This window comes from Lipotes vexillifer, unplaced genomic scaffold, assembly GCF_000442215.2.
Source record: "Lipotes vexillifer unplaced genomic scaffold, Lipotes_vexillifer_v1.1 scaffold802, whole genome shotgun sequence".
Taxonomy (NCBI): domain Eukaryota; kingdom Metazoa; phylum Chordata; class Mammalia; order Artiodactyla; family Lipotidae; genus Lipotes; species Lipotes vexillifer.
This window is the reverse complement of record NW_006790237.1, coordinates 2313276-2333089: the sequence shown is the minus strand read 5'-3', so window position 1 is coordinate 2333089 and position 19814 is coordinate 2313276. Positions and strand designations below refer to the sequence as shown.

At 51.6% G+C, this 19814-nt stretch overlaps 3 protein-coding genes across 4 annotated transcripts in view; all 3 read left to right on the top strand.

Annotated features, from left to right (window-relative positions):
* Positions 1 to 178: 178 nt before the first annotated feature.
* Positions 179 to 6953, top strand: SIGLEC10 (sialic acid binding Ig like lectin 10). Its single transcript, XM_007463400.1, has 12 exons — positions 179 to 230; positions 308 to 688; positions 836 to 1120; positions 1442 to 1489; positions 1579 to 1842; positions 2991 to 3038; positions 4039 to 4296; positions 4379 to 4663; positions 4956 to 5049; positions 5149 to 5185; positions 5216 to 5290; positions 6687 to 6953. Exons 1-12 carry the CDS (start codon positions 194 to 196, stop codon positions 6951 to 6953), a joined length of 2079 nt encoding a protein of 692 aa, XP_007463462.1. The 5' UTR covers positions 179 to 193.
* Positions 6954 to 13269: 6316 nt separating this feature from the next.
* Positions 13270 to 14481, top strand: CUNH19orf84 (chromosome unknown C19orf84 homolog). The gene is made up of 2 exons (XM_007463401.1): positions 13270 to 13304; positions 13968 to 14481. Exons 1-2 carry the CDS (start codon positions 13270 to 13272, stop codon positions 14479 to 14481), a joined length of 549 nt encoding a protein of 182 aa, XP_007463463.1.
* Positions 14482 to 15528: 1047 nt separating this feature from the next.
* Positions 15529 to 19814, top strand: part of LIM2 (lens intrinsic membrane protein 2) — a 6124-nt gene continuing 1838 nt past the window's right edge. Inside the window, exons 1-2 of one of the 2 annotated variants that reach the window (XM_007463402.1) lie at positions 15529 to 15542; positions 16047 to 16362. In XM_007463402.1, coding sequence (XP_007463464.1) covers positions 16053 to 16362 — 310 coding nt within the window. In that variant the 5' untranslated portion in view covers positions 15529 to 15542; positions 16047 to 16052. Of the gene's footprint in view, positions 15543 to 16046; positions 16363 to 19814 lie in introns of those variants that run through there. The other variant, XM_007463403.1, reaches the window with a different exon arrangement.

Genomic DNA, 19814 nt, shown 5'->3' with positions numbered 1-19814 from the left:
GAGTGAGTTCAAGTGGGCGACATGGGGGTGGGGAGAGTCCAGAAAAGGAAAATGAGTCGTGTGGGTCTCAGCATCAGAAGCTCATTTCATGCATCAGTCCACCAGGGCTCAGCTTCCGCCTTCTGCCCTCGCCCAGTGCCAGTCACACTGTCTGGGGAATGAGCGTGTCCCAGCGCAGGTCCAAGTGCCTGAGATGTTCTTGCCACTGCTCTTAGCCGTGCTGTGGGCCGGTGAGTGAGCGAGGTGGGGGGCCAGGAGGGGCCCGGGACTGGGGTTGCAGCCTGAGCCTCTCTCTGTCTCCCCATAGGGTCATGGGCTCAGGATCCAGCTTTCCAGCTGCAGGTGCGGGAGTTGGTGAGGGTGCAGGAAGGCCTGTGCGTGGTCGTGCCCTGCTCCGTCTCCTATCCCTCAAGAGGTTGGAGTTCCTCCACCCCAGCTTACGGCTTCTGGTTCAGAGACCCGACCGCCACAGACAGTGGTCTGCCAGTGGCCACAAACAAGCCAGATCAAGACGTGCAAACACACACCCGAGGCCGATTCCAGCTCCTTGGCGATGCCAGACAGAATTGCTCCTTGCTCATCAGAGATGTACACGTGGAGGACAGTGCATTGTACTTCTATCGGTTGGAGAGAGGCCATTACGTGCGCTATAATTTCATGGAATACAAGTTCCGTCTGGAGGTGACAGGTACGGAACTGGCTCGAGCTGGAATGGGGTGGGACCCCCCTCCCCCCTTCTCATACTGGGGAGGGGCTATGGGGAACGGACCACGGGGGACCCCCGGGGGTACCCCCATCAGGGTCTAGCATCCCACCCTCTCTCCCTCCATCCCAGCCCTGACTCAGAAGCCAGAGATCTACATCCCAGAGACTCTGAAGCCTGGGCACCAGGTGACGCTCATCTGTATGTTTGACTGGACCTTTGAGGAATGCCCAGCCCCTACTCTCTCCTGGAGGGGGGCCACCGTCTCCTCCCACGAGGCCAGACCAAGAACTTCCTACCTCTCAGCCCTCACCTTCACACCCAGACCCCAGGACCACGGCACTAAGCTCACCTGTCGAGTGGACGTCTCCAGAAAGGGACTGAGCACAGAGAACACCGTCCTACTGAACGTGGCCTGTGAGTTTGGTGGCGGGAAGGATATCAGGGTGTGCAAACAGGCACGGGGGATGCGGAGGTGGAGAGAGGCAGCCGGGCAATGATGGTCAGCTCTCTGCGGATTCGTGGGTAGGAAGGCGTGGAGTCTAGCGACGCTTGCCTCGGCCCAGGGAGGGGGAATGGGGATGCCGCCTGGACCTGTGTCCACAAGCGCACCTTTGGCGCTCATTTGTCACTTGTCTTCCCGGGGGAAAGTCACACTTTCTTCTCCCCGAGGGGGTTCTCTCTGGCGGTGGGGAATCTCTCATTCCTCCCCAAAGCCAGCTCCAAATCCTGTTACAGATGCCCCCAAAGACCTGGTGATCAGCATTTCCCAGACCGATGTATCAGGTACTGAGGGCCACTTGGGGGTGTCAGGAGGGCGGGGGAGTGGTGTTGCCCCTTGCAGTCCTTCTCTTGCGCACTCTCTCTCTCTGCAGCCCTGGAGCCGCAGGGAAACAGCCCCCATCTGGAAGTCCAGAAAGGGCAGTTCCTGCGGCTGCTCTGTACAGCTGACAGCATGCCGCTTGCCACACTGAGCTGGGCCCTGCAGGACAGAATCCTCTCTTGGTCCCACCCCTCGGGCTCCAGAACCCTGGAGCTGGTGCTGTCCCGGGTGAAAGCTGAGGATGCTGGTCGCTACACCTGCCGAGCTGAGAACAGGCTTGGCTCTCAGAGCCGCAGCCTGGAACTCTCCGTGCAGTGTGAGTGTGACCAGCAGGGGCCTGGTTTGGGGGAGAGGGGCGGGGAGGAGGGAGGGGGCTGAGGGCAGGGCCCCAGAGCTCTTAGGGAACCCGGAACCCCAGGCCTATGGGGCTAGGGATTCTAGTTCCAGCTCCGACTGCGGTGGGCGCGGGGGAGGGGGCGGGGGATTTCCCCACGCCACCGAGCAACTCTCCAGCGTCAGTGGCATGTGCTACAATTCACCTCAATTCTGACGCTATCTACCCGGAGATAGCGTCAGATCCCACAGGTTAAGGGATCAGTTTCTGGAAACTGGCCCCGCCCCCGCTTCAGCCACCAATCACAAGTCCAGGTTGTCACCTGTGCTTCTGACCGGCCAACGATAGATTGGAGGTTCCCATGACCTCCTCCTTGGGTTCAATTAATTTGCTAGAGCCGCTCAGAGAAATATTTTACTCACTAGATTACCGGTTTATTATAAAAGAATATAACTCAGGAACAGCCAGATGGAAGCCATGCATAGGGCAAGGTATGGGGAAGGGGCATCTAACTTCCATGCCCTCTTCCTGGGCACAACTCTCCCCAAATCTCCGAGTGTTCACCAACCTGGAAGCTCTCCCAACCCCATTTGGGGGGTGGGGGGTGTTATGGAGTCCTCATTACATAGGCACGATTGATTACATCATTGGCCATTGGTGATTGAACTCAATCTCCAGTCCCCTTTCCCTTGTTCAGAGATCAGGGGGGGTGGGACTGAAAGTTCTAACGCTCTAATCCGTGGTTGGTTCCCCTGGCAACAAGCCCTCATCCTTGGGCGCTTCTAAAAGTGACTTCATTAACATAAACTCAGGAGTGGTGGAAAGGGGTTTGTTATAAATAAGAAGGCACGTTTATCACGCTTACCTAGCATTCAGGAGATCCAAGAGTTTTAGATGCTCTGTGCCAGGAAGAGGAACAAAGATCAAATACCTATTTGTGTTATAAATCACAATATCTTAGGGACCTGCCCTTCTTACCGGTCTATTCCCTTGGGTCATTCATCTGAGAACCACTCAGTGGGTGATTCAACTCCCCTCCCCCTCCCAGCCCTTCACCCCTAGGGACGTTCACTTTGCCCAGAAGGAAACCCCTGGCTTGTTTAGAGTCAGGTACCCTGTCTCTGTTTCAGATGCCCCAGAGAACATGAAAGTGATGGTCTCCCAAGGAAATGGGTTGTGTGTGTGTGTGTGTGTGTGTGTGTGTGTGTGTGTAGAGGGCAGGGATAGAACGAGGGCCAGCTCACTCTTTTATGGATCTGAGCCTTGCGAGCCGAGGTGGGGAGAGGCCATGAGGACAACCATGCCCCCTTCCTGGTTTCCTTCCTTGGGTGCTGGGTCAGTTTCCATCCCACTGCTCAGCTCTGAAGCAAGGCCATATCTTTCCATCCTAGATGCTCCGTGGAACCTCAGCATCAACCTCTGCTTCAGAAATGTCACAGGTGGGAAAGGACTTCTCCAGGGCTGGGTCCAGCTCCTGGGACCACCTCCAAGCAGAGAGGGTGGGATTAGGGCTTGAATGCCATCACTTACGGGAAGAGCAAGGATAAAAATCACCACCCTCCCTCCCCCACCTCCCAGGCGCTAGTCCACACACAGATTCAATACACATATCCACATACACACACATACATATATACATGCACGTACACACATATCCACATCCACATCTCTACACATACACACAGACACATACAGAAATGCACAGACACACATGCACATGCAATACACACACACATACACACATGCACCTACACACGCATGGGCATACACATACAGGCCACACACACATACGCACCACACATATACGCACTCACACACTCTGTTCAAAGCCCATTTCACTTCACCATGGCTGTGCTCTGTGGTTTTCCTCCACAGAAGCCTCCTGAGTCCCATTTCCTGGTGCCTTCACTGAATCAATTTCCCGAGGCTTGAGGCTGTCTGAGCTCTTTCCACCAAACAGCCCAGGCACGTCCCATTGAGACACTGAGCCTCCCCTGAGGATACGAGGCCCAGACACGTTGGGTCAACCTCCTTAGGGTGTGAGGCTCCAGCCTTGGAACCCACACGAAAGCAAGCTAGCGGGCCAGGAGAGGAGACTGGAGAGGCCAACTAGATCCTGGAAGGCGGGAGGGATGAGACCTCAGCGTCCCCCAGCTCTCGCTGCACTTTCCCCCAAAGCCCTCAAGGCTCTGCAAAACAGCTCATCCCTTCTCATCTCGGAGAGCCAGGCTCTGCAGCTGCTCTGTGTCGCTGACAGCAACCCCCCAGCCCGGCTGAGCTGGGCCCGAGGGGGACAGACGCTGAGCCCCTCCCAGCCCTCAGATCCTGGGGTCCTGGAGCTGCCTCAGATACAAACAGAGCATGAAGGAGAATTCACCTGCCGAGCTCAGAACCCTCTGGGCTCCCAGAATACCTCTCTGAGCCTCTCCGTGGTCTGTGAGTGCGGGGACCCCTGGGGGCAGGACACCTGGGCCCACGTGAGGGGAGGGGCACCGCTGACTCACCTCCCTCCGTACAGACCCCCCGCAGCTGCTGGGACCCTCCTGCTCCCAGGAGGATGAGGGTCTGCACTGCGACTGCTCCTCCCGAGCCCAGCCGGCCCCCTCCCTGCGCTGGCGGCTGGGGGAGGGGCTGCTGGAGGGGAATTTCAGCAACGCCTCCTTCAAGGTCACCTCCAGCTCGGCTGGGCCCTGGGCCAACAGCTCCCTGAGCCTCCGCGACGGGCTCAGCTCTGGCCTCGGACTCGGCTGCGAGGCCCTGAACGTCCACGGGGCCCAGAGCGCCACTGTCCTGCTGCTGCCAGGTCAGGGGCCAACTGGACGCCCCCCGGAGGCGGGGGCTGAGAGCGACAGCGACAGGGTCCTGTGGTTGGGTCAGGAGCTGGGAGTGGCTGGGGATGCGGAGGGGGAAATTAAATCGGAAAGCCTGACACTTGGGCCTGGGGTGTAGCGGTTTCCAAGAAGTCGATGGGAAGGGGCTCTAGGAAAAAAACCTCTGGAATGGGAGCCGGAAGCCTGAGCGCCTAGTGGCGGGTGGACGTGAGGACCCACGGGGATGGGAAGGGCTCAGAGATGGCTGACCGATTCCTCGTGCAGATGAGAAGGGATTCGCCTCCAAAGCGTTCTCCAGCGGAATATTTCTAGGAATTGGCCTCATGACCCTCCTTTTCCTCTGCTTCATCCTGATCGTGTGAGTTAGCAGGACCAGCGACGGGGGGAGCGTGGGATCTGGGACCCGTGGAAAGGGGGGCGGGGCGAGGGCGCACACCAAGGCGGGGTGTTCCCTCAGCGCGAGGGCTCTGAGGAAGAAGTGGACCCAAGCAGAGGTTCCGGCCCCGGCCCGGGCCCCGGGAGAGGCTCCGAGGTCCAGGGTCTCACGGAGGAGCACGCTCCTGGATTACATCAACGTGGTCCCTAAAACTGGCCCCCTGGTGAGTGGTCCCAACAAGCTGTCTCTTTTTCCCCTTCCCTGACTCCTGTATACCCTCCTCCCCAGCCCCACCCTCACCCTTTGCCCGAGAGACGACATCGCAGTGGAAAAGGCCCGGGTGCTGGATTCGAATCCTGATTCTGGCACTTAACCTCTCTGAGACCTTGACCAAATCGCTCCCTCCACTGAGCCTCTATTGCTTCCTCGAGAGTCGGTTTGAGGATTACAACACATGCTATTGCCTAATAGGTAGCAGCTATTCCATTATTACTACTACCAACGACATTACTAAGTAAAATTGATGATGTCACCAATGATTAATATCACTGAGAGACGGTATGTCCTAGCGATGATTAAGGGTAGGGCTCTGAAGCCAGCCTGCTTGGGTTCCTGTCCGCTTTCTTCACCGTGTGTTCTGGGATGAGTCACTTAACTTTTCTGTGCCTCGATTTCTTTAACTGTAAAATGGGGATAATAGTAGTGCCGACCACGTAGGCTCATTCTGGGTATTCAGTATGCTCATTTTCTACTTGTAAAGCATTTAGAACAGTACCAGGCACCTAGTAAGTGTTGGGTAAATGCTGGGCATTTTCAGGAGAGAACATCTGTATGCGGATGATTCCAAAATTTACATCTCCCAGACTCATCCCTGAACTCTAGACTCATAGCCAACTATCTAGGCAGCGTCTCCGCGTGGATGTCTAATAGGCATCTCAAACTTAGCCTGTCCAAAACCAAGCTCATGACTAAGCACCACTTAAAGCCCTTCTCCATCCTCTGCATCTGAGCAAATAGCACTTTTGCCCAGCTGCTCAAGCCTAAAGACTTTAAGTCATTTCTTACTCCTCTCTTTTTTATCGCCCCCACAATCAATCCATCTGCAAGTCTCCGCCCAAATCCATCCAAAGCACTTCTCCCCCCTTGGTTGGATAGAGCTTAGGGACCAAGAAAAAACAAAAAGTGAAAAATGCCAATTTCAGATGGTCACATGCACAGGATTCCGAGTATATAACACTCTCAAATGATAAGATTGTAGATAGAGGACAGGTTAGTAGTTGCGAGGGGTTCGGGATGGGAGGATGATGAGAAGGATGATGAGCGGGAGGGAGATGTTTGTGATGATGGAGCAGTTCGGTGTCATGTGGTGATGGTCACACCAGCGTATCTGCATTAGTTTGCTAGGGTGGCCATAGCAGAGAACCACAAGCTGGGAGGCTTAACCACAGACTTGTCTTTATTGTTTGTTCCTGTCGCGAGATGGAAGGCGAGCTCAGCGAAGGCAGGGTCTTTGTTTTACTGCCTGATGTAACCCCAGTTCCTCAGTCGGTGCCTAGCACGTGGTAGGGGCTCAAGTATTTGTTGAATGAATGAATGAAGGATGGTCATTTTTCCCGTAGGCTCAGAAACAGAAAGCCAAACCAAGCAGTCCTTCCTGGGCCCCTGCTCCAGATGCTCACCCCCCGGAACCCAGAAAGAACCAGAAGGAGCTCTATCTTGTTTCCCACAATTGTCCAGGACCCAAATCATCCACTCAAGCCCCAGAATCAGAGAACAACCAGGAGGAGATCCATTATGCTGTCCTCAACTTCCCAGGCCTCAGACCATGGGACACCCAGAGGCCCAAGGATACTCACGCAGAGTACGCTGAAATCCAGTTCCACTGATCGTCTTCTGGGCTGGAGGACTTGGATCCAGGCCGGGGAGAAAGGCAGAACAATTGGGAAGAGGAGAACAGAGTGTAGTCTGTCTGTCTTTCTGTCTCCCTCTCTCTCTCGTTTCATCGTCCAAGGATGGGATGATCCCATCCCAGATCCTAGCATTTTGGAGCGGCTTGATGAACGTCTCCAGAGCGGCCTTCTCCAAATACACTATTCTAAGCAAGGTAAAGCTTTTCCTCTGACAAACCTCGGCACCGCCCTGGCTGAATACTCACAGTCTCAGTTTCTCAGTGGTGGGAGGGCCTTTAAAGATGATCAAGCGCTCATCTCTGCCAGCCTCACTGGTCAAGTCTGGGCGGCTGCCACCCGTGAGCCAAGAGTGTGTTTTACATTTTAAGTGGTTAAGGGGAAAATCAAAAGAAGGATGCTTTATGATGCATGGAAATGACTTGAGATTCAAATTTCAGTGTCCATAAATAAAACTTGATTGGAGTGCAGCCATGCCCATTTATTTCTGTATCGTCCATGGCTGATTTCAGGCAGAGTGGAGTCGTTGCCCTGCCAAGCCTAAGATAGCTAGCCTTCGGTTTAGGAAAAGTTTGTGGAATTTTCATGTAATGTAAACTCACCCACTTATTTGTACAGAAGCGGAGGTCCAGAGAGAGTTCAAGAGTAGCCAAGGTGACACTGACCTGCTCTGTGACTAGATGGAAGGTTTCTAGGGTGAGGACTTGTAGGGCGAGGAGACTTGAGTGGCAGTTTAATAGTAAGAGGGAGGAAATTAATATTTTTGAATACCTGCTGTGTATCACATTGTGAGCTAACTGTGGTGTAAGATTTAAGAGTATCTCCATTGGGAAGATATCTGAGACTCAGAGAGGTGAATTAACTTATCTAAAGACACACAGGAGAAGTCGGCAGTATCAGGGGTCCCACCCATGGCTGACTCTGCTCTGCCCGCTTTTTCATAATCCCTCCGGAAGTGGCGCTCTTGAGTGAAAAGGACTCAAAACTCAGGGCAGAACGTGAGGATGGTCAGTCCTCTCAGATATAAAGAGAGGCTAGCTGGTGGCTGTGTCCATGAAGCTGGCCTCTGTTGATCTTTCTTTTTCCTTTCTAAGACCATGGTGGGGGAGTGGGGGTGGAGGGGATGTCTCTACTCCTTAGAAGGGTAAATGCAATTAGATAAAGAGGCAAAGAAAAGAAAGAAAAAGATTTTGAGTTGGAATTTTCCAAGGGTTCCTTTATACAGATACTATCTCTATTATACAGTTGGGCAAACTGAGTCACGAAAAGGTTACAGACACATCCAAAGCCCCAGGATTAGTAAGATTTGATTCCAGAGCCCAGGCTCTTGGTCATGACCTTATATTGCCCTCTTGGTGGCTTGTTGAGCAGAGGGGACCTGATAAGGAGGGGTGGCAGGTGAGTATATGGAAAGGACAAAGGACTTGCACTTGTGTCCAGATTCTACTACTTACTAATCAGAATAAGTGTAGGCAAGTGACTTTCTCTCTCTGAGCCTCGATTTCCCCATGTATTAAAATGAAGGTAACACCCTTACTTGGAAGGTTTGTTATAATGATTGAATAAGAGAGTACAGATGAGGGGGGTGGGCCAGTATAGGGGGAGGGGATTAAGAGGTACAAACTCTTAGGTATAAAATAAGCTACAAGTACATATTGTACAACACAGGGAATATAGCCAACATTTTACAATAACTATAAGTGGAACATAACCTTAAAAAATTTTTAACTGTGTATCACTCTTGTACACCTGCAATTTATGTAATATTGTACATCAAATATACTTCAATAAAAACATGTTTTTTAAGAAAAAGAGAGAACACAGATGAAGGCACTCTATAAACTGTAAACCGTTACCCAGACTTTAAGTACGATGATCTGAGTATCAAGTACGATGAGTTATGTATGGTGGGTGCCCTTCTCTGATTCGGAAGAATAGAGAAAGTTATCATCTTACATTTGTTTAATGGCAACTGTAGTGTTTTAAATTTTCTCGGCTTGTGTAAGGTATTAACTGACTAGCCCAGTTGGCTGAGCCATGGAGCTGCAGTCTGCAGGTGGGATGCAAATAGCTTTGAAGAAGAAGGTAGCAAAAAAGAGCGCTGTGCTCACTGTGTCCTAAGTGTTATGTGTTTTTCCTCCATAGTCACCCCCGGAGCCCGGATTTGGTAGTTACTGCATATGATGATATGGTAAGGAGGCCCACGCTGACATGTTTTGCCTCCTAACTGTGCCAGTGCCTCTGTGTACTGAATAAAATAAAAAACTGAACTAGCTGCAAGCACTGAAGTTGGCCACCAGAAGCCAGTATACCCAGAGTAATTGAATTACCCATGGAGTAGGATCAACCAATGCAACTGCCTCATTTTTTTTAAACTTTTTTAAAAAAATTGGGGTATAGTTGATGCACAACATTATATGTTTCAGGTGTAAACGTAGTGATTCACAGATTTTAAAGGTTATACTCCGTTTATAGTTATTATAAAATATTGGCTCTATTCCCTGTGTTGTAAAACATATCCTTATAGCTTATTTATTTTATACATGGTAGTTTGTACAACTGCCTCATTTTATAGGGGCTTCAAGGGGGACAGGTTCACACAACAAAATAGCAGAAGTGACATTCAAGCTCAGACAGGTCCTAAAAGGGATGACCACTGCAGGTCCTGAATTCGTTTTAATAAACTTAGAGGGGGGCAGAATGCTGGAGGGGCCTCTGTTTCCCTCTCTCTGCCCCCAAATCCTGCCAAACGACCCTTCAAAATTTGTTTGACCTGGGAAATTGCAAGATTATGTTGCTAGGACAACAGGTTTGACCAGGGGTCAGTAACTTTTTAAAAATTTATTTATTTTTGGCTGCATTGGGTCTTCTTTGCTGTGCGTGGGCTTTCTCTAGTTGCGGCTTGCGGGGGGCTACTCTTCTTTGCGGTGCACGGGCTTCAGACGCTCAGACGCGCTCAGAAACGTAGCCAATCAAAAAGCGAGGGTGCTAGCCCCGCCTCCCTCGGGTTTGACGGACAGAGAGAGGAGACGCGGAAGCAACGTGATCATACCCGCCAATCAGAGCTGAGGCTTACGTCTCGCGCTGTTCCACGTAACGAGGAGTGGGAGGGGCTCAAACCTATTGCTGCAGGCGTTTCCCCAACAAATCGGAACCTTCGTTCCCTCCCGACTCAGGAATTGATTGGTCACTTTTCAGAACTTGCCTGTCAATTTTGAAAGCTGGGTAAAGGGCATTAGAGGCGCAAGAACACGCCTCAGCTCTCCCAGCTCGGGGAGGAGGGCCTTAAAGGGCCAGGTACATGGTAAGTGGCGAGGTCGGACCCTGACGGCAGAAGCCGGAGCAACAGTAACAGAACAAAACCAGAAGCAGTGCCGTTACGCTGGGATTGAGTTTTATGTCGCAAAAAAACAGAGACTTAGCTTACTTTAGGTCAAGAGCTAGTAAGAAGCGGAACGAGGATTCGAACCCTTATTTCGGAGCCCTGTTCGACATAAGCTTCCTAACCGGATGGATGAGACCTGCATGCTAATCATAGTCGCCAGGAAAGGAAAGCCAGGCTTCTTGGTAAAAATCTTTAGATTCCAACCACCTAGGCTTTGCTCGCGCCGTTTCTTCTACATCAAATATCCATTCACCCTAGACCTAGCCCAAAGGCCACCTCCTCTAAAACAAAACAAAACAAAACAAAACAAAACACCAAAAAACCCCAGAACCTCTCCGACCTTCTCCCCCAGGCCTTGCAAGCGAGCAACAATGTTTTCCTGGCCCCCGACCTCCCCCTCCACCTCCTTGCCTCCAGGCAACGTTTAATCCGCTTCCGGCTCTCACTGTCCTGTTCCTCCCCGTGTCCCGGCTCCTATCACCCCAGGATGTTGTCCATCTCTGTGTCTGTCCCCCACCTCTCTAGAGTGAGAGCCCTTCGAGAGCAGGCACCAGTTCTGCATCATCTCGGCGTCACCAGCATCATCCAGCACAGAACTCGAAAGCTAGTCTCGGATTTCTCATCCTTAAAGTGGGATGTTGTGAACTTCTTGTAAAAAAAATTCATACTCAAAGGCGCCGCTCAGGTTGAGAACTTTGCATCATCCTTGATTCCCCATTACTCGTGTCCAGCAGCCCTGCCGCAAATCCCGATGGCTCTCCCTCCACAACACATCTTAAATCTATTCACGTCTTCCCATCCCCACTACCCCCACCCTCCTTGGAGCCGTCACCACCCATGCCTGGAGGATGGCAGCATTCTCCCTAGGCGTCCTGCTTCCACTCTTGCGTTCCACCACAATCCACTCTGCAAACTGCGGGCACAGTGCTCTTCTTAAAACATAAATTATGTCACACTTCTGCTTACAAATGTTCAAAGTCATCTCAATGTTCCAGAATTAAAAAAAAAAAAAAAAAAAAAATTCCAAAGTCAGCCTAGAAGGTACTATATAGTCTGGCTCCTACTTGTGTCTCCATTAAGCACAGACTCTGGAGTCAGGGTTCAAATCCCAGTTGTGCTACTGACGAGCTCTGTGACCTTGAGTAACTTACTTAGCCTCTCTGAGGCACAGTTTGAACCTCTGTGAAATGAAGACTGAATAAATTGGAATTATTCATTAAAATGGACCCCTAGTTTGTTAAAAAGAAGAAACTGACCAGTAGTCCTCAAAGCTGTCAAATTTGTGAAAAACAAGGAAAGACTGAGAGACTGCTGCTGAACAGAGGCGACTGAGGGGATGTGATGACTCAATGGGATCCTGCCTTGGATTCTGGAACAGAAAAAAGAGGACATTCGGGGGAAAAACTGGCAAAATCCAAATCAAGTCTGGAGTTTAGTGAAGAGTCTTAAGAGTCATGTTGGTTTCTTAGTTGTGACAAATGTTCCACGATAATGTAAGGAGATAGCAAGAGGGGAATCGGGGTGAGTTACAAAGTTATCTTTGTAACTTTTCTGTAAATATGAAGGTATTCCAAAATTTTCAATATATATATATTTTAAAAATAGACCTGCCCCTTTCCTCCTAGCTTATTGCTTCCCAGTCCCTCAAACACTACGTTTGTTTCACCCTGAGGGACCTTTGCACCTGCTTGTCCCTCCGCTGGGAATAATCAACTCCCAGGTCAGCTGACTCCATCCCACAGTATCCTTCTCTAACCATCTTATGTAAAATAAGCCCATGGGGGACTTCCCTGGAAGTCCAGTGGTTAAGACTCTGAGCTTCCACTGCAGGGGAACGCAGGTTCCATCCCTGATCGGGGAACTAAGATCCCACATGCCCGGTGGCGTGGCCAAAAAATAAAAAAATAAAATAACCCTCTGCCCCCTGTGCCTCTATATCACTTGTCCTGTCTTTACACCTTCACAGCCCTCCTGCATATAGGAACTGTACTGTGTCTTGTGTGTTTTTCTCCCAACATGTAAAGTTTCATTAGCGTGCATGTATTTTGTCCCGGGCTAAATCCCCGGTCCCCAACCTGGAGCGAAGCATATAGCAGGCACTGAATAATATTTCTTAAATAAATAGATCTGAGAATGACTATTGCTTCTCAATAAAATACTACCACGACCACCAGCAATAACAATAAGAAACTCTCATTGGTTGAGACTTATTATAGTCCAGATCATGTGTTGACTGCTTTACACACGCGATACATCCTTTAAACCTCACGGGATCCTAGAAGGTAATATTAGCCCCGTTTCTCAAAAGCACAGAGACTAAAAGGGCTTAAGCTCACAAAGTTAAGCCAGAGACAGGGCTTAGAGTGAAATCCGGCCTCTAAGATTGCCAGTCCATCTACTAACCCCTCCGCCCCCGGGAGTTCCCAATGTCCAGATTTCCCTAAATGTCCCTTTAGTCCTAAAGAACACCATTGGGTCCCCTGAGGACACGGCCCAGGAATACAGGTGGAGAGAGAGGAGGGGGCTAGGGACTCCTGCGTCTGAGGTGGGCGGGGCCGGGGGCCTGGACTCCTGGGTCTGAGGTGGGAGGGGCCGGGGGCCTGGACTCCTGGGTCTGAGAGGGGAGGGGCCGGGGGCCTGCACTCCTGGATCTGAGGGAGAAGCGGGCTCGAGCGCCCGGCTCCCGGGTCTCCGGAAGGCGGGGTCTGCGACCTGAGATACGTGGGGTCGACGCACTGGAACCCCGCGAACTCAGCCCTGCACGCTTTCCTGCGGTTCGGCACGCCCCGCAAACCACGCCCCCTTTCTGACAAAGTCCCACCCATCTTCTTCCAGACGCTTCCCCCCTCACTGGGCCGTGGAGAAGTCGTGGCGAGGGTGCTAGAAAAGACTTGAAAGACCCCGGTGAAGATGGAACAGCAAAAGGAAGGGACTGGGCCAGAGGGGTGAGAGACGCAAGACTTCCCGCGGGGAGCACAAACACCCAGAATGAGGGAGGATAGAGAAAATCAGAGAGTTGAACAGACCCAGAGAGTATCAGGAAAAAAAAAAAAAAAGTCTTGGGTATCAACACACAGAAACAGAATCTTCGACAATCTTAGTGACAGAGAGAGTTGAGCGAGATGCTTAGAAATAGGGAGAGAGCTAGAAACATATTTGTGGAACAGAGAAATTTCGAGAAGGAACCAGGAGAATTGAAGATGCCAGACACAGCCGTAGGGCTGGAGAAATAATAATTGTCCACATTTATTGAACACTTCCCAGACCCAGCCCTTTAATAAGCACCTTTGATACCACCAGAAGCTATCTCTTGGTATGAAAAAGTAAGGTTCGGAATGGGAAAATGATTTGCCCAAACACAACGCGAGGGAGGCAGCCTGGAATGGGAACCGTGTTCTGTGGGATGCTGAAGCTCTGGCAGAGCTGTCTGTCTGTCTGTAAAGAAAACGGGAAGAAACAGAGAGAGAAAGGGGCGAAGTCAGAGGCGAGCTCAGTCCTGAGGATGGGGAGAAATGGACTCCTGGGAGAAGCCGGGAAGCAGAAACGCTGCAGTAGGGAAGGCGTATGCAGATGGGGAGACCCACTGACCTGTCCTTTTGTCATTCTAGGAACAACCTGCCTTCCCCAGGGACTGAGTCGTGGCCGCCTGCACCTTTCCCAGCCCTGTACCCTTCTCTCCTGGGCACCCCAGATCCAGCCCACCTGGGGCTCCCTGAGAGCCTGGCCGCTGTCACTGTCCCCATCCGTCTGGATGCCCTCTCCTACCTCCTGCACAGCGCCCTGATGGGAGCCTACACGCTTCAGCAGTCCTTGCCCTCCTGCCCCTGCGCCCCACAGGCGTGCTGCACCCAGCCGGGCACCGCCAAGAGGCCGCCCAGGGGACGAGGGGGCAGGGACGTCCGACGCAGGCCAGGCCGGGGTCAGGGCCAGCGGCAATGGGGGCTTGGGAGGGCTGAGCAGGCAGAGAGTGGCTGGGGGGGGAACCCTGGGGCTGGCCCCAAGAGCCCGCTGATGACGCTGCCATCACCAACACCACCTGCCCAGGACGGGAATAAGGACGCCCAGGGTCTGGAGCCGCCCCTGGAGACGCCGCCTGCTGATGACTGGGAGGCCGAGTACTAGGACCCTGAGGACCCTGCACCCTGGACTCCGGAGGGGGCCCTTGAGGGTCACCAGGAGGGTGTTCCCGGAGCCCAGGGTGACCTCAGCCCTGCCAGAGATACCCAAGAAACATCCTGCTCCCACCCCTCTTCCTGTCAAACCACAGCCTCAGGAGAGGGTCCTGCGAGTCACCTGGTGAAACCCAGACCTGACATAGGATCCCAAGCCAGGGAAGCAACCCTGAACCTCATGCCCAAACCCAAGCCTCTTCCCATTTCTTACACTGTTCCCAACTACAGCGACAACACTCACCTCACTCTCAATGCCCAGGGCTCCTCCAACCATGCCCAGGCCCATTCCTGACCCCAAAGCCATTCCCACCTGCCTCTGCCAGCCCCATCCCACGGCCACACTGAATCCCACATCCCGCAGCCGTTCACCCCCATTCCATTCTCCATCTCCGCCCCGACCCATCCTCATTCCCATCCACCTGAAGGCCAACCAGTCCTCGTCCTTGATTTCTCCTGCACTCCAGCCCTGTCTTCAACCCCAGCCAGCCCCGCCTCGCCCTCAATTTCCTTCCTGTCCCAGCCCCAAACGTGACATGCCCTGTGACCCCACCTGCAAAGAACCCCACTGGCCCAACATATCCAGATACCTGCAGCCCCACCCCATTTCCTGCCTTTGGGGGAGCGGGGCCGGGTTGAACAATAAATGGCCGAGTGTCCCTATGTCTTGTGTCTGTGTGTGCTTACACAGTTTGGGCTGACCCCGAGGGTGCCGTGGAACGAGGCCTGTGAAAGGGTGCTAGGGTGGCTGGGAGGGTCACAGAGAGAGGCCGGTGGGACCAGGGGCTGCGGGGAGGGAGGGCCTGGATTCCTGCTTCAGCGAATTCCATTTGGGGCGTCTGCCACCTCTGCACTTCTGCCTGCTGGAAGCTGCTGGGCCATGGGACCATTGTATGGGGAGGCTTAAGGGATTTGGGAGACCCTGGGAGCAGAGAGGCCAGCGACCTGACTGGGCTCAGTCGGCACAGAGGGTCCGAGGCAGACGGAGGGTTCAGGGCAGGCTCTGCCCCTCAGGTAGGGACCAGGCGTGGGAGCCATGGGCCCCTCCTCCCCCTAAATCTCGGCGGCCAGGCCTCCTTTCTCTTGCAGGGACTTGGTGGGGTCCTAGCCCTAGCCCCCTCCTCACCTTGAACCTGGGAGTCCAGGCCCTCGGCCCCCTCCATCCCCCAAAGACTTGGTGTCCCAGTGGCCAGCCCCTTCCTGGCTTAGGACCTGGAAATCTAAGCCCCCAGCCCCTTTCTCCCCCCAGGACCCAAGGGTCTAGGTTCTCAGACTCCCCAGACTCAGGAGTCCAGATCCCGAGCTCCCTCTGCCCCCCAGACTCAGGGATCCAGGTGCCCAGTTCCGTCCTCTCATTGGGACCTAATGTCCCAGCCCCCCAGCTCCCTCCTCACCTAGGATCTGGAAGTCTAGGGCCCCAGCTTCTCGTCCCTCAGACTAGGAATCTAGACCCCCAGTCCCTTCTCTCCCAGGACATGGGAATCCAGCTCCTGACTCCATCTCTCCTCTTACCCACAGATCACCATGTACAGCTTCATGGGTGGTGGCCTCTTCTGCGCCTGGGTGGGGACCATCCTCCTGGTGGTGGCCACGGCGACAGACCACTGGATGCAGTACCGGCTGTCGGGGGCCTTCGCCCACCAGGGCCTATGGCGATATTGCCTGGGCAGCAAGTGCTACCTGCAGACGGAGAGCATCGGTGAGGCTCCGGGGCGGGGTCTGGGTTGTGCCTGGGATCAGAGCCTCACGCAGGGCAGAACCTTACAGTGGAAAGGCCACCTATTTTGTAGATGGAGAACCTTGTGGCTCAGGGAGGGAAAGCGTCCAGCCCAAGGTCACTCAGCGTGGAAGGGGCAGAACTGGGATTTCAGTATTTTTTTCTAGTACGATTACAGGATGTACCGATTTAGAGGTTAAGTAGAGAGGTGACATTTCCTGGCATGAAATAGAGGTCAGGTATAGCAGTTGGGGCTGGGGTTATCAGAAGAGCATTTTCTAAATATCTACTAGGTGTCAAGAACTATATTAGGTACCAGGAGGATACAGAAGCAATACGGACCCTAAGTTTGCTAATACTGGATGAGATACTTTTTAATACTTGCTGTGAGCCAAGCCATATGTGTACATGTATATATGTGTGTGTATGTATATGTGTATATAGATATATACGTGTATATATTACATTATATATTATAAAAATGGAGATAAAAATAGTACTTACAGCAGAGGATTCCTGCAACCTATATTATATAATACATATTATTATAATATACTATGTACCTCTATGTGCCTCTTTCCATAAACGTATATATTTGTATATATGTACAGTCTTCCCTCAGTCCCTCAGTAGCCACAGAGAATTGGTTCCAGGACCCGCCGTGGATACCAAAGGCTCTGGATGCTCAAGTCATGTAGTCGGCCCTCTGTATCCGCGGTTCCGTATCCGTGGTTCTGCATCTGGGGATTAAACCAATGGCGGGTAGTGTAGTACTGTATGTATTTATTGAAAAAAATTCTCATGTAAGTGGACCTGCACAGTTCAAACCTGTGCTGTTCAAGGGTCAAATGTATATACATGCATATATATGGAAAGAGAGATGCATAGAGATGTATAGTATATTTCATAATATATATTATACAATATACATTATATAATATATTAATAATACATAGTATATCACACGTTCTATATTATCTGTATCCAAAAATAGTGTAGTAATAATAATAATAACAGTAACTGGCATGTATTGTTACTGTGTCCTACGTGCTCTTCTAAGCGCTTTGCCTGGATTAACTCCCTTCGGTGTCCCAACAACACTAAGAGGGCTGTTCCGTTGTGTCTATGAATTAAGACATGATACTTGACCTCAAAAAGTCAATTCTTCTGGGGGTGGGGGTTGGGAAGAGGAGCCAACCCTCAGTGAGCCCTGTGATGTGACAGGCTTGTGGCAGATTTCACCTACCCCATCTCGCCAAACCTACCCATTTGCTGGAGGGATAAACTGAGGCAGGGAGAAGTGGAAAGGTTTGCCCTGGGCTACCAGTCTCAGAGCCCCATCTGGCTGACTTCGTGCATCCTTTTCATTTCTGGCTGTCTCCTTTGTCACACTTCTACCATTCCTCCTGCTTCAGACTGGGAACACCACCAGACCCTCTGAGTTCCCTCTGCTGGGGATGGGAGAGAGGGAGGCTGGATGGAGGTCTTCAACTTCATTTGATATCTTCATGACCACAAGACTGAGAGCCTCAGGGACGTACCTCACCCCGACTGATTCTTGGGTATTTGTCCAAACAGCGGGTTTAATTTGTTTATCCATTGTACAGCTGACGTAATCCGATCACCAAAATTAGAGCAGGAGTCCTGAGTTTGCTTCCCAGAGGCCAAACCCAACCCAAGACACGTATGCATAGCATTTTTTTAAGTTTCCAAAGTCATTACCAGTATTTTAAAAATCTGGAGATTTTACATTAAAATCTGGACTTGCAGCTCTTTTTGAATAATCCGGTTTTGCCTGTCTTTTCCAGGCCCATGGTCAGCTGGTTATGAGAAGCAAATGCCCCCTTCAAATGGGGTACACCAGTCAGGGTCCCCTCAGGAGACAGAAACCACACCGTGATTTGAATAGGGAAGGTTTTGTCTAAAGATGAAGCTGATAATTGATAGTTGGTATATGGGACATACACGTTCCCCATGCAGCCTGCTGTCTCCTGCCTTTATTCACAGCTGCAGCCAAGTCTCAGAGGCATTTGTGTTTTCCACCCCTGCATTAGCCCAGCCATGGGGAAGAAATAGGCTATAACATCCGCCATAAATCCTCCAGACTTTTAAATACCCAGAGGCATGTGTATTCGTTTTCTAAGGCTGCCGTAACAAAGTACCACAAACTGGGTGGCTTAACAGAAATCACAGATCTGGAGGCTAGAAGTCCAAAATCAAGGTCTCTGCAAGGTTGGTTCCTTCTGAGAGCTGTGAGGAAGAATCTGTCCCCTGCCTCTCTCTTAGCTGCTGGTGGCTGCCTGGCAATCTTTGGTTTTCCTCGGCTTATAAATGCACCAGCCCATCTCTGCCTTCATTTTTAAGTGATGTTCCCCTGGATGTGTGCCTGTCTCCAGATTTCCCCATTTTATGAGGACACCAATCATATTGGATTAGAAATCCACTCTACTCTGGTATGACCTCATCTTAACTACTTACATCTGCAAAGACCCTCCCTATTTCCAAATAAGGTCATATTCCGAGGCAGTGGGGGGAGGGGGGAGCAGTTAAAACTTCAACATGTGAACTTGAAAGGGGAGGCGCCACGCGACCCAGCAGCCCATAACATCAGAGGAGAGTATCCAGGAATTGTTCTCCCCTAGACTTTCACAAGACAAAAGACTGTATTTTGCAAAGATCTAAGGCTTTTTCAGTGGCAGGACCCCCGTTCTGCCCCGGCGTGATAATTGTCATGGGTTCTCCCCATGAGAGACAGAATAACAAAGCAGTTAAGACTGAGGGCGTGGAGCTTGGCTTTCAACTCCAGTCCCTCTGCTAATTACGGGACCTTGAGCAAATCACTTCACCTCTCTGAGCCTCCATTCCTTCGCTTGAAAAATGGTCATGAAAATATTACTTAGAGCATAGGGCTCTTGGAAAGAATAAATAGGATCATACATGGGAAGAGAGCCTGGCACGTACTCGACAGTTGCCAAATGGAAGATGAGATCATGATGAGTGTTCCCAGGGCATCTCCATTCATTCAACATGTTTCTTGAACACCTATTATGTGCCAGGCACTAGGTGCTGGGGATACAGCAGTGACTGAGAAAGCCAGGCCCTTGCCCTCACAGAGCTGAGAACTCAGTGGAGAGAGTAGACATCATAGACAAGTTAGAAATAAATTAATGGGACATTTCTAAATATGGGTAAGTGGTATGAAGGCAGGGAAAGGGAGCATGGGAGAGAGGATAGAGAGTGAGTAGCAGGAGGATATGGGAAATCGGCATTCATTCACTCATTCATTCATTGAACAAGCATTTCTCCAGGCCCATGTGCAAATCAAACCTCTGCTGGTGTCTGTGGTGTAGAATCGACCAGGTCCCTGTCCTCAGGGAGCAATCAGGCTGGAGAGGGAAACAGGCAGAGAGAGTCTCAACCCAGAGCAGGGAGTGAGGATGGTGCCTGAGGGGTGAAGGGATGCTTCCCAGAGGAGGGGATCTGGGAGCCGGGCTTTGGAGGATGAATAGGAGTCTGCCAGGTGAAGAGGAAGGGTTTTTCAGAGAGGTGAAGGAGGAGCTAGGTCAGGA

Coding starts and splice junctions, on each gene's coding strand:
- SIGLEC10 (XM_007463400.1), top strand. CDS start 194: ATGTTCTTGCCACTGCTCTTAGCCGTGCTGTGGGCCG. Junction 3,039..4,038: donor CTCCCAAGGAAATGGGTTGT/GTGTGTGTGTGT, acceptor TTTCCCCCAAAG/CCCTCAAGGCTCTGCAAAAC. Junction 4,297..4,378: donor TCTGAGCCTCTCCGTGGTCT/GTGAGTGCGGGG, acceptor CCCTCCGTACAG/ACCCCCCGCAGCTGCTGGGA.
- CUNH19orf84 (XM_007463401.1), top strand. CDS start 13,270: ATGGAACAGCAAAAGGAAGGGACTGGGCCAGAGGG. Junction 13,305..13,967: donor GAAGGGACTGGGCCAGAGGG/GTGAGAGACGCA, acceptor TTGTCATTCTAG/GAACAACCTGCCTTCCCCAG.